This window comes from Aethalodelphis obliquidens, unplaced genomic scaffold (genome assembly GCF_003676395.1).
Source record: "Aethalodelphis obliquidens isolate GAN/ISIS:26980383/991018 unplaced genomic scaffold, ASM367639v1 scaffold58, whole genome shotgun sequence".
Classification (NCBI taxonomy): Eukaryota; Metazoa; Chordata; class Mammalia; order Artiodactyla; family Delphinidae; genus Aethalodelphis; species Aethalodelphis obliquidens.
Genome location: NW_020838002.1, coordinates 4,742,646 through 4,756,073, shown reverse-complemented (window position 1 = coordinate 4,756,073; position 13,428 = coordinate 4,742,646). Strand labels below are relative to the sequence as shown.

General features: G+C 38.9%; 1 protein-coding gene across 1 annotated transcript in view; it reads right to left on the bottom strand.

Moving 5' to 3' along the window:
- Positions 1–13,428, bottom strand: part of PCTP (phosphatidylcholine transfer protein) — a 37,533-nt gene that overhangs the window by 9,809 nt on the left and 14,296 nt on the right. The window contains exon 2 of the mRNA XM_027087119.1: positions 11,167–11,284. Within this exon, the coding sequence (XP_026942920.1) occupies positions 11,167–11,284 (118 nt within the window). The remainder of the gene's footprint in view (positions 1–11,166; positions 11,285–13,428) is intronic.

The window sequence follows — 13,428 nt, the reverse complement described above, 5'->3', positions numbered from 1 at the left end:
AAGAGGAAATACAAAAATACCTAGAAAAAAATGACAATAGAGACATGATGACCCAAAATCTATGGGATGCAGTAAAAGCAGTTCTAAGAGGGAAGTTTATAGCAATACTATCCTACCTTAAGAAACAGGAAACCTCTCGAATAAACAACCTAACCTTGCACCTAAAGCAATTAGAGAAAGAAAAACAAAAAAACCCTAAAGTTAGCAGAAGGAAAGAAATCATAAAAATCAGATCAGAAATAAATGAAAAAGAAATGAAGGAAACAATAGCAAAGATCAATAATACTAAAAGCTGGTTCTTTGAGAAGATAAACAAAATTGATAAACCAATAGCCAGACTCATCAAGAAAAAAAGGGAGAAGACTCAAATCAATAGAATTAAAAATGAAAAAAGGAGAAGTAACAACTGACACTGCAGAAATACAAAAGATCATGAGAGATTACTACAAGCAACTCTATGCCAATAAAATGGACAACCTGGAAGAAATGGACAAATTCTTAAAAAGGCACAACCTGCCAAGACTGAATCAGGAAGAAATAGAAAATATGAACAGACCAATCACAAGCACTGAAATTGAAACTGTGATTAAAAAGGCTTCCAACAAAAAAAAGCCCAGGACCAGAATGCTTCACAGGCGAATTCTATCAAACATTTAGAGAAGAGGTAACACCTATCCTTCTCAAACTCTTCCAAAATATAGCAGAGGGAGGAACACTGCCAAACTCATTCTACGAGGCCACCATCACCCTGATACAAAAACCAGACAAGGATGTCACAAAGAAAGAAAACTACAGGCCAATATCACTGATGAACATAGATGCAAAAATCCTCAACAAAATACTAGCAAACAGAATCCAACAACACATTAAACGGATCATACACCATGATCAAGTGGGGTTTATTACAGGAATGCAAGGATTCTTCAATATACGCAAATCTATCAATGTGATAAATCATATTAACAAATTGAAGGAGAAAAACCATATGATCATCTCAATAGATGCAGAGAAAGCTTTTGACAAAATTCAACACCCATTTATGATAAAAACCCTGCATAAAGTAGGCATAGAGGGAACTTTCCTCAACATAATAAAGGCCATATATGACAAGCCCACAGCCAACATCATCCTCAATGCTGTAAAACTGAAAGCATTTCCACTAAGATCAGGAACAAAACAAGGTTGCCCACTCTCACCACTCTTATTCAACATAGTTTTGGAAGTTTTAGCCACAGCAATCAGAGAAGAAAAGGAAATAAAAGGTATCCAAATCGGAAAAGAAGAAGTAAAGCGGTCACTGTTTGCAGATGACATGATACTATACATAGAGAATCCTAAAGATGCTACCAGAAAACTACTAGAGCTAATCAATGAATTTGGTAAAGTAGCAGGATACAAAATTAATGCACAGAAATCTCTGGCATTCCTATATACTAATGATGAAAAATCTGAAATGGAAATCAAGAAAACACTCCCATTTACCATTGCAACAAAAAGAATAAAATATCTAGGAATAAACCTACCTAAGGAGACAAAAGACCTGTATGCAGAAAATTATAAGACACTGATGAAAGAAATTAAAGATGATACAAATAGATGGAGAGATATACCATATTCTTGGATTGGAAGAATCAACATTGTGAAAATGACTCTACTACCCAAAGCAATCTATAGATTCAATGCAATCCCTATCAAACTACCACTGGCATTTTTCACAGAAATAGAACAAAAAATTTCACAATTTGTATGGAAACACAAAAGACCCCGAATAGCCAAAGCAATCTTGAGAACGAAAAAAGGAGCTGGAGGAATCAGGCTCCCTGACTTCAGACTATACTACAAAGCTACAATATTCAAGACAGTAAGGTACTGGCACAAAAACAGAAATATAGATCAATGGAACAGGAGAGAAAGCCCAGAGGTAAACCAATGCACATATGGCCACCTTATCTTTGATAAAGGTGGCAGGAATGTACAGTGGAGAAAGGACAGCCTCTTCAATAAGTAGTGCTGGGAAAACTGGACAGGTACATGTAAAAGAATGAGATTAGATCACTCCCTAACACCATACAGAAAAATAAGCTCAAAATGGATTAAAGACCTAAATGTAAGGCCAGAAACTATCAAACTCTTAGAGGAAAACATAGGCAGAACACTCTATGACATAAATCACAGCAACATCCTTTCTGACCCACCCCCTAGAGTAATGGAAATAAAAACAAAAATAAACAAATGGGACCTAATGAAACTTCAAAGCTTTTGCACAGCAAAGGAAACCATAAACAAGACCAAAAGACAACCCTCAGAATGGGAGAAAATATTTGCAAATGAAGCAACTGACAAAGGATTAATCTCCAGAATTTACAAGCAGCTCATGCAGCTCAATAACAAAAAAACAAACAACCCAATCCAAAAATGGGCAAAAGACCTAAATAGACATTTCTCCAAAGAAGATATACAGACTGCCAACAAACACATGAAAGAATGCTCAACATCATTAATCATTAGAGAAATGCAAATCAAAACTACAATGAGATATCACCTCACACCAGTCAGAATGGCCATCATCAAAAAATCTAGAAACAATAAATGCTGGAGAGGGTGTGGAGAAAAGGGAACCCTCTTGCACTGCTGGTGGGAATGTGAATTGGTTCAGCCACTATGGAGAACAGTATGGAGGTTCCTTAAAAAACTACAAATAGAACTACCATATGACCCAGCAATCCCACTACTGGGCATATACCCTGAGAAAACCAAAATTCAAAAAGAGCCATGTACCAAAATATTCATTGCAGCTCTATTTACAATAGCCAGGACATGGAAACAACCTAAGTGCCCATCATCGGATGAATGGATAAAGAAGATGTGGCACATATATACAATGGAATATTACTCAGCCATAAAAAGAAATGAAATTGAGCTATTTGTAATGAGGTGGATAGACCTACAGTCTGTCATACAGAGTGAAGTAAGTCAGAAAGAAAAAGACAAATACTGTATGATAACACATATATATGGAATTTAAGAAGAAAAAAACATGTCATGAAGAACCCAGGGGTAAGACAGGAATAAAGACACAGACCAACCGGAGAACAGACTTGAGGATATGGGGAGAGGGAAGGGTGAGCTGTGAAAGGGCGAGAGAGAGTCATGGACATATACACACTAACAAACATAAGGTAGATATCTAGTGGGAAGTAGCCGCATGGCACAGGGATATTGGCTCGGTGCTTTGTAACCGCCTGGAGAGGTGGGATAGGGAGGGTGGGAGGGCGGGAGATGCAAGAGGGAAGAGATATGGGAACATATGTATATGTATAACTGATTCACTTTATTATAAAGCAGAAACTAACACACCATTGTAAAGCAATTATACCCCAATAAAGATGTTAAAAAAAAAAAAGAAAATAAACAGACAAGGAAGCAGAAAAAAAAAAAAAAACGCATTCACAGAAAGATAGACAAGGTGAAAAGTCAGAGGACTATGTACCAGATGAAGGAACAAGATAAAACCCCAGAAAAACAACTAAATGAAGTGGAGATAGGCAATCTTCCAAAAAAAAATTCAGAATAATGATAGTGAAGATGATCCAGGACCTCGGAAAAAGAATGGAGGCAAAGATCGAGAAGATGCAAGAAATGTTTAACAAAGACCTAGAAGAATTAAAGAACAAACACCTAGAAGATTTAAAGAACAAACAAACAGAGATGAATAATACAATAACTGAAATGAAAACTACTCTAGAAGGAGTCAATAGCAGAATTACTGAGGCAGAATAATGGATAAGTGACCAGGAAGACAGAATGGTGGAATTCACTGCCACAAGACAGAATAAAGAAAAAAGAATCAAAAGAACTGAAGACAGCCTAAGAGACCTCTGGGACAACATTAAATGCAACAACATTCGCATTATAGGGGTCCCAGAAGGAGAAGAGACAGAGAAAGGACCCAAGAAAATATATGAAAAAATTACAGTCAAAAACTTCCCTAACATGGGAAAGGAAATAGCCACCAAAGTCCAGGAAGCACAGAGAGTCCCAGGCAGGATAAGCCCAAGGAAAAACACGTCGAGACACAAGTAATCAAATTGACAAAAATTAAAGACAAAGAAAAATTGTTGAAAGCACCAAGGGAAAAATGACAAATAACATACAAGGGAACACCCATAAGGTTAACAGTTGATTTCTCAGCAGAAACTCTACAAGCCAGAAGGGAGTGCCATGATATATTTAAAGTGATGAAAAGGAGGAACCCACAACCAAGATTACACTACCCAGCAAGGATCACATTTACATTTGATGGAGAAATCAAAAGCTTTACAAACACGTGAAAGCTAAGAGAATTCAGCACCACCAAACAAGCTGTACAACAAATGCTAAAGGAACTTCTCTAAGAGGGAAACACAAGAGAAGAAAAGGACCTACAAAAACAAACCAATAACAATTAAGAAAATGGTAATAGGAACATACATATCGATAACTACCTTAAACGTGAATGGATTAAATGCTCCAATCAGAAGACACAGGCTTGCTGAATGGATACAAAAACAAGACCTATATATATGCTGTCTGTAAGAGACCCACTTCAGACCTTGGGACACATACAGACAGAAAGTGAGGGGATGGAAAAAGATATTCCATGCAAATGGAAATCAAAAGAAAGCTGGAATAGCAATACTCATATCAGATAAAATAGACTTTAAAATAAAGAATGTTACAAGAGACAAGGAAGGACATTACATAGTGATCAAGGGATCAATCTAAAAGAAGATATAACAATTATAAATATATATGTACCCAACATAGGAGCACCTCAATACATAAGGCAACTGCTAACAGCTATAAAAGAGGTTATCGACAGTAACACAATAATAGTGGGGGACTTTAACACCTCACTTAAACCAATGGACAGATCATCCAAACAGAAAATTAATAAGGAAAAAAACACAAGCTTTAAATGACACAATAGACCAGATAGATTTAACTGGTAGATTTATAGGATATTCCATACAAAAACAGAAGATTACACTTTCTTCTCAAGTGCACATGTAACATTTTCCAGGATAGATCACATCTTGGGTCACAAATCAAGCCTCAGTAAATGTAAGAAATTGAAATCATATCAAGCATCTTTTTGGACCACAACACTTTGAGATTAGAAATCAATTACAGGGAAAAAAACATAAAAAAACACAAACACATGGAGGTTAAACAATACGCTACTAAATAACCAAGAGATCACTGAGGAAATCAAAGAGGAAATCAAAAAATATCTGGAAACAAATTACAACAACAAAACGATGATCCAAAACCTATGGGATGCAGCAAAAGCAGTTCTAAGAGGGAAGTTTCTAGCAATACAAGCCTACCACAGGAAACAAGAAAAATCTCAAATAAACAATCTAACCTTACACCTAAAGGAACTTGAGAAAGAAGAACAAACAAAACCCAAAGTTAGCAGAAGGAAAGAAATCATAAAGATCAGAGCAGAAATAAATGAAATAGAAACAAAGAAAACAATAGTAAAGATCAATAAAACTAAAAGCTGGTTCTTTGAGAAGATACACGAAATTGATAAACCATTAACCAGACTCATCAGGAAAAAGAGGGAGAGGACTCAAATCAATAAAATTAGAAATGAAAAAGGAGCAGTTACAACAGACACCGCAGAAATACAAAGCATCCTAAGAGACTACTACAAGCAACTCTATGCCAATAAAATGGACAACCTGGAAGAAATGGACAAATTCTTAGAAAGTTATAACCTTCCAAGACTGAACCAGGAAGAAATAGAAAATATGAACAGACCAAACACAAGTAATGATATTGAAACTGTGATTAAAAATCTTGCAACAAACAAAAGTCCGGACCAGATGGCTTCACAGGCAAATTCTATCAAATATTTAGAAAAGAGATAACACTTATCCTTCTCAAACTCTTACAAAATATAACAGAGGGAGGAACACTCCCACACTCATTCTAGGAGGCCACCATCACCCTGATACCAAAACCAGACAAAGATATGCAAAAAGAGAAAATTACACACCAATATCACTGATGAACATAGATGCAAAAATCCTCAACAAAATTCTAGCAAACAGAATCCAACAACACATTCAAAGGATCACACACCATGGTCAAGTGGGATTTATCCCAGGGATGCAAGGATTCTTCAATATATGCAAATCAATCAATGTGATACACCATATTAACAAACTGAAGAATAAAAACCATATGATCATCTCAATAGATGCAGAAAAAGTTTTTGACAAACTTCAATGACCATTTATGATCAAAACTCTCCAGAAAGTGGGCAAAGAGCAAACTTAGCTCAACATAATAAATGCCGTATACGACAAAACCCACAGCAAACATCATTCTCAATGGTGAAAAACTGAAAGCATTTCCTCTAAGATCAGGAACAAGACAAGGATGTCCACTCTCACCACTATGATTCAAGATAGTTTTGGAAGTACTAGCCACAGCAATCAGAGAAGAAAAAGAAATAAAACGAATCCAAATCAGAAAAGAAGTAAAACTATCACTGTTTGCAGATGACATGATACAATATGTAGAGAATCCTAAAGATGCCACCAGAAAACTACAAGAGCTAATCAATGAATTTGGTAAAGTTGCAGGATACAAAATTAATGCACAGAAGTCTCTTGCATTCCTATACACTAATGATGAAAAATCTGAAAGAGAAATTAAGGAAACACTCCCATTTATCATTGCAACAAAAAGAATAAAATATCTAGGAATAACCTACCTAGGGAGACAAAAGACCTGTATGCAGAAAACTACAAGACATTGATGAAAGAAGTTAAAGATGATACAAACAGATGGAGAGATATACCATGTTCTTGGATTGGAAGAATCAATATTGTGAAAATGACTATACTACGCAAAGCAATCTCCAGATTCAGTGCAATCCCTATCAAATTACCAATGGCATTTTTTACAAAACTAGAACAAAAAGTCTTAAAATTTGTATGGAGAGACAAAAGACCATGAATAGCCAAAGCAGTCTTGAGGGAAAAAAACGGAGGTGGAGGAATCAGACTCCCTGACTTCAGACTACACTACAAAGCTACAGTCATCAAGACAATATGGTACTGGCACAAAAACAGAAAAACAGATCAATGGAACAGTATAGAAAGCCCAGAAATAAACCCATGCACTTATAGTCACCTAATCTATGACAAATGAGGCAAGGATATAAAATGGAGAAAAGACAGTCTCTTCAATAAGTGGTGCTGGGAAAACTGGACAGCTACATGTAAAAGAATGAAATTAGAACATTCTTTAACACCATACACAAAAATAAACTCCAAATGGATTAGAGACATAAATGTAAGACCAGACGCTATAAAACTCTTAGAGGAAAACATAGGAAGAACACTCTTTGACATAAATCACAGCAAGATCTTTTTTGATCCACCTCCTAGAGTAATGGGAATAAAAACAAAAATAAACAAATGGGTCCTAATGAAACTTAAAAGCTTTTGCACAGCAAAGGAAACTACAAACAAGACGAAAAGACAACCCTCAGAATGGGAGAAAATATTTGCAAATGAATCAATGGACATAGGATTAATCTCCAAAATATATAAACAGCTCATGCAGCTAAATATTAGAAAAACAAACAACCCAATCAAAAAAATGGGAAGAAGACCTAAATAGACATTTCTCCAAAGAAGACATACAGATGGCCAAGAAGCACATGAAAAGCTGCTCAACATCACTAATTATTAGAGAAATGCAAATCAAAACTACAATGAGGTATCACCTCACACCATTTAGAATGGGCATCATCAGAAAATCTACAAACAACAAATGCTGGAGAGGGTGTGGAGAAAAGGGAATCCTCTTGCACTATTGGTGGGATTGTAAATTGATACAGCCACTATGGAGAACAGCATGGAGGTTCCTTAAAAAACTAAAAATAGAATTACCATATGACCCAACAATCACACTACTGGGCATATACCCAGAGAAAACCATAATTCAAAAAGACACAAGCACCCCAATGTTCACTGCAGCACTATTTACAATAGCCAGGTCATGGAAGCAACCTAAATGCCCATTGACAGGCGAATGGATACAGAAGATGTGGTACATATATACAATGGAATATTACTCAGCCATAAAAAAGGAACGAAATTGGGTCATTTGTAGAGACGTGGATGGATCTAGAGACTGTCATACAAAATGAAGTAAGTCAGAAAGAGAAAAACAAATATCGTATGTTAATGCATATATGTGGAACCTAGAAAAATAGTACAGATGAACTGGTTTGCAGGGCAGAAATAGAGACACAGATGGAGAGAACAAATGTGTGGGCACCAAGGGGGGAAACCGGTGGTGGTGGGGGGGTGGTGTGATGAATTGGGAGATTGGGATTGACATGTATACACTAATATGTATTAAATGGATAAGTAGTAAGGACCTGCTGTATAAAAAAATAAATTAAATAAAATTTAAAAATTCAGAAGAAATTAAAAAAAACAAGAAGCTTTGATATGATGATCCTGTAGGGATGCTAAACCACTCACTCATAAGGCACAGAATTCTAGAAAAAGTCAGGTTTACTGCCACTGAAAGTCTGCTGCCCAGGGGCAGAGTCTAGTAGATATAAAAACAGAGTAAAAATAAAAGAACCCAGCAAAAATTGTTCATCATATAGCACAAACAACACTCTCAAAAAAATGCAGTGAAATAAAATTCGGCATTAAAAAATAAATTTTCAGGTTTAAAAATCAGGGAAACCGGGCTTCCCTGGTGGTGCAGTGGTTGAGAGTCCGCCTGCCGATGCAGGGGACACGGGTTCGTGCCCCGGTCCGGGAAGATCCCACATGCTGCGGAGCGGCTAGGCCCGTGAGCCATGGCCGCTGAGCCTGCACGTCTGGAGCCTGTGCTCCGCAACGGGAGAGGCTGCAACAGTGAGAGGCCCGCGTACTGCAAAAAAAAAAACAAAAAACAAAAAACAAAATCAGGGAAACCACCAGATGTCACTAGAGTAGCAAATGTTTTACTGTTGTGTCCTTACGCACACCCCCCTTTTAGATTTCTTGACATATTACAGGTGTCCTGGGACTGAGCGACCTAGTCTTGTGTGTTCAATTGGGAAACAAAGTTTCCAGAGAGGGCAGTGTCCTTTCTAAACAGCCAGAAAGTTGCTTAACTGTGCTAATCCTAACTTTCTTTCCTCTCTCCTATGTTGCTTTATACCACAGCTACAGGGACCAAATCTCCTTAATATCCACCATGCATACAGTGCATATAGCATCAGCTCTTGTAGGGAGATAGCAAAGGAATACTATGAAGTGCGCAGCCTCTGTCCGCAAGCTGTGCAGGAAGCTTCTAACTAACCATTTAGAGAAGGCGCTACACCAAGGCTGCTGAAGGAACCAAGAGAGTCCCTTGAGGAGATACTAACTGTGGCAATGTGTTAATTAATATTTAGCTTTTGAAAAAATGAAATTATTAGAAGCAGACCATGGGGTAAAGAGGTTGCCAGTCCACTGGTACAGGAGGCTGAAGATGCCCTTGAAAGGAAGGGAAGGAGTGGACATCTGTTGCTTTGCCTGCTCAGCTTTGGCTCTCCTCTTCTTGGACCAGCATCTCATTCTCCTTTTTCTCCTTCACTATGCGGTTTAAGCAGAACTGACTCGGCGTTAATTATAGGGGTGGGATATTGAGCCAGACATGGCCAAGGTGATTAGTTTAGGGAAGGCATGTGTGGACAGAGTCTTGGCTTGCCACTCTAGCAAGTTTAGGCCAAAAAGTGCAGCTTACAGAAGATCTAGGAGGACCAGAGTTAGGTTAGAACCTCAGGATGGCTCCAGAGAAGCCAAACTACTGCTGTCTCTGGACCGTACTCCATAGTGTGGACTGCTGATGCCAAGTACCACACATCAGAGGCTCTTCCAATGTCTACAGCACACGACTGAACAATGTCTGCTAGAGAGATGGACAGAGAACTTGTGGCTTCTCCCTTGAATAAGTGGCATCACAATTCCCTCTAGATAGGAAGGCTATTTGATAGCACTAAGTGACCCAAAACCATGATAAATGTCCCCAGGAAGTAAGTATATGATCCATATTGAGGCTATGAGAGCCAACCCTGGGACTTTGGCTGCATCAGTAGTTAAGTTCCTATTCCTCTGGAGTTATGTACATGGTTAGAATGTAAGCCTGCAACCCCTGGTGGCAACTTTGCCATGACATAAGAATCTGCCTGAGAATGAGATCAACACAGAAGAAAACACAGTCAAGCTGGAGTTATAAAGTATTGGGTGTAGCTGACCTGGAAGCCAGACACCTATGCACTTTTCAATTCCATGAACAACAACAACAAAAAAAAAACGCTTTCTCCTTTTCTTACACTGGCATTTGTTAGTGCTTGGTTACTTGCAACTAAGATTCCTGACCACAGCAAAGGTATGTCAGGGTTTCTGTGTCCCTGGACTAGCTGCTGCGTATCTATCCCGCTGTGACTGGGATGGCAGAGTCCACTCCCCACTCTAAGTGGCAGGAAGAGCCCCTATCTAATGCTTCTCATAACTCTCCCTCACTTCTAGTGAAAATCTAAGACGTGTAGCGAGGTGGCCAGCCTAGGCCCTTGGGGCTCTGGACCCTCCTCCCACCCTAGTTCCAGATTCTGCTACCCCAGCAACTCAATAGCACCCAACTGCTCACAATTTTTTAATATTTCATGTTGTTTCATGCCTTCCTCACTTTACTCATGCTATTCCTAGACCTCAAATGCCCTTTAACCACTCACCCCCTCACCCTCTCACCTCTTCACATGTAGGTATTCTTGCCATTTATAAAACTCTGATTCAACCTCTAAAACAAAGCTTGGGTACCACCTCCTCCAAGAAGCTTTCCATGACCACCTAGGTTTATGAGATGACAACAAACTTATAATAAGAACAAAGCAGCCCTCAGAGCAAATTGGATAGTGACTCTAATAGTATGCAAGGAGCAAATCCTAAGATTAGCAAAGTCACATTTTAACCTAGAACTTTAAGACATACATGCCAAAATTAAAAATGAAACATAATATAGTAAAAATTAAACCTTTTGCTTACTGCTGGCTAGAATAAATAACATTAGATTCTACTTTCTAACTGGTTTTGTTAAATTGTAAGTGTCGCTCACCTTTAACATATTGGTCCCACTGTTTTCTGTAGTCTAAGTCCATATAGACATCTGCAAGTAGATCCGGTGAGCAATCCTCCAGAAAGCCAAAGACCTTATACTCATACACTCCAGTCTGCTATAGAAACAACAGAACAGATAGAAACAACCTATTGATTCTCAGGTTGAGATTACACAGCATATGAAAAACAGCTGTTCATGCAGCACCATTATTGAGCACCTCCTCTTGGTCTTAGTGAAACAACAGTGAAAAAGCAGATGAGGAACCTGCTCTCATGGGTCTTATATTTGGCCTTAGGCATTGGAGGTGGTGACAGCTATATGCTATCCAGGTAATTTAAGTAGGATAAAAGAGGGTTATGTGATAAATGGTGTCTAGTTTTGGTGGGCTGGTGGTGCGTCCTATATCATCGGGTGTTCAGGAAATGTCTCTATGAGGGATTTATCAGAACGGTTTCTTCTAAATATTAGAAGGATCCAGCCATGGGAAGATGAGGAAAGCCCACTTCTGGTTGGGAGGGGGCCCGATGGTTTGCCTTACTCACAGAACAGAAAGTCAGGGGGTCCAGAGAACTGTGATGGGGGAGAGTGGTAAGGGCTGAGGTCAGAGAGGTAGTAGAGGCCATGCCCAAAAGGCTTTGTAAACCAGGGTAAAGGGGTGAAAATATTTTTATAACTGCTCTAGAAAACCAACAAATAATTTTAAATATGGGAATGACTTTAAATAGGGGATGACTTTTAAAAGATGATTCTTGCTTCTTGGTAGAAAACAGATCATAAGGGAGCAAGGAGATGGGTTAGAACAGCGGTCCCCAACTTTTTTGGCATTAGGGACCGGTTTCGTGGAAGACAATTTTTCCACGGACCAGGGTGGAGGATGGTTTCAGGATGATTCAAGTGCATTACATTTATTGTGTACTTTATTTCTATTATTATTACATTGCAATATTTAATGAAATAATTATATAATTCACCCTAATGCAGAATCAGTGAGAGCCATGTGCTTGTTTTCACTTGCCATTCACTGATAGGGTTTTGAAATGAGTCTGCAAGCAATTGATTTATTTTGGTCTCTGTGTAGTCAAACCTCTCTGCTAATGATAATCTGTATTTGCAGCCACTCCCCAGCGCTAGCATCACGGCCTCAGCTCCACCTCAGATCATCAGGCATTAGATTCTCATGAGAAGCACGCAACCTAGATCCCTCATGTGAGCAACGCACAGTAGGGTTTGCGCTCCTATGGGATTCTAACGCCACTGCTGATCTGACAGAAGGTGGAGCTCAGGCAGTAATGCGAGCGATGGGGAGTGGCTGTAAATACAGATGAAGCTTCGCTCGCTCACATGCCACTCACCTCCTGCTGTGCAGTGCGGTTCCTAACAGGCCACAGACCAGCACCAGTCCGTGGCCCGGGGATTGGGGACCCCTGAGTTAGAAGACCCGTGCAATGGTCCAGAAAAGAGATGATGGTGATTAGACAGGAAGGTAACAACAGTGATGGGGAGAAGTCAGTGATTTAGGGACACATTTTGGAAGTAATGTCAACAGGAATTGCTGACAGACTGGCCGTGGGGACAGAGAAAACAAAGAGTTGAGGATAATTCTTATAACACTTGCTTAAACAACCAGGTAGATGGGAGATCCATTTTCTAAGACAGAGAAAACTTGCAGAGGAGGTGATCTGTGGGCTGCAGGGTAACCAAGAGTTCTACCTTGAGCAAGTTGAGTTTGAGAGGCTTATTAAACAATCCATGTAGGGGTATCATATAGGTAGCTTGCATTCAGGGTTCAGACTACTGTTTTAGATATCCGTGGGGCGTAATGAAACCCAACACATTGTTTTACCAATTCCAAGACAGAATTTTTCTATAGGTGACTTTTTCTTAAGTCTTTATTGAATTTGTAACAATACTGCTTCTGTTTTATGTTTTGGGGTTTTTGCCACAAGGTATGTGGGATCTTAGCTCCCCAACCAGGGACTGAACCCTCACCCACTGCATTGGAAGGCGAAGTCTTAACCACTGGACTGACAGGGAAGTCCCTATAAAAGACTTGTGTATAAAAGAATGAAAAGGGGGCAACACACCAGCCTCAAATCATACTACTCCCTTTTATTCAGTAAAAGACCATATCTAGATTCCTAAGTACAAGAGATTTTCCTTGTTTTCATGTTAAGCCATATTCTGTGAGGGTTCTGGGCTGGAGTTGGTGACACTACACGCTTCACTCTCCGTACAATGGCAGCTAACAATTCCTGAACC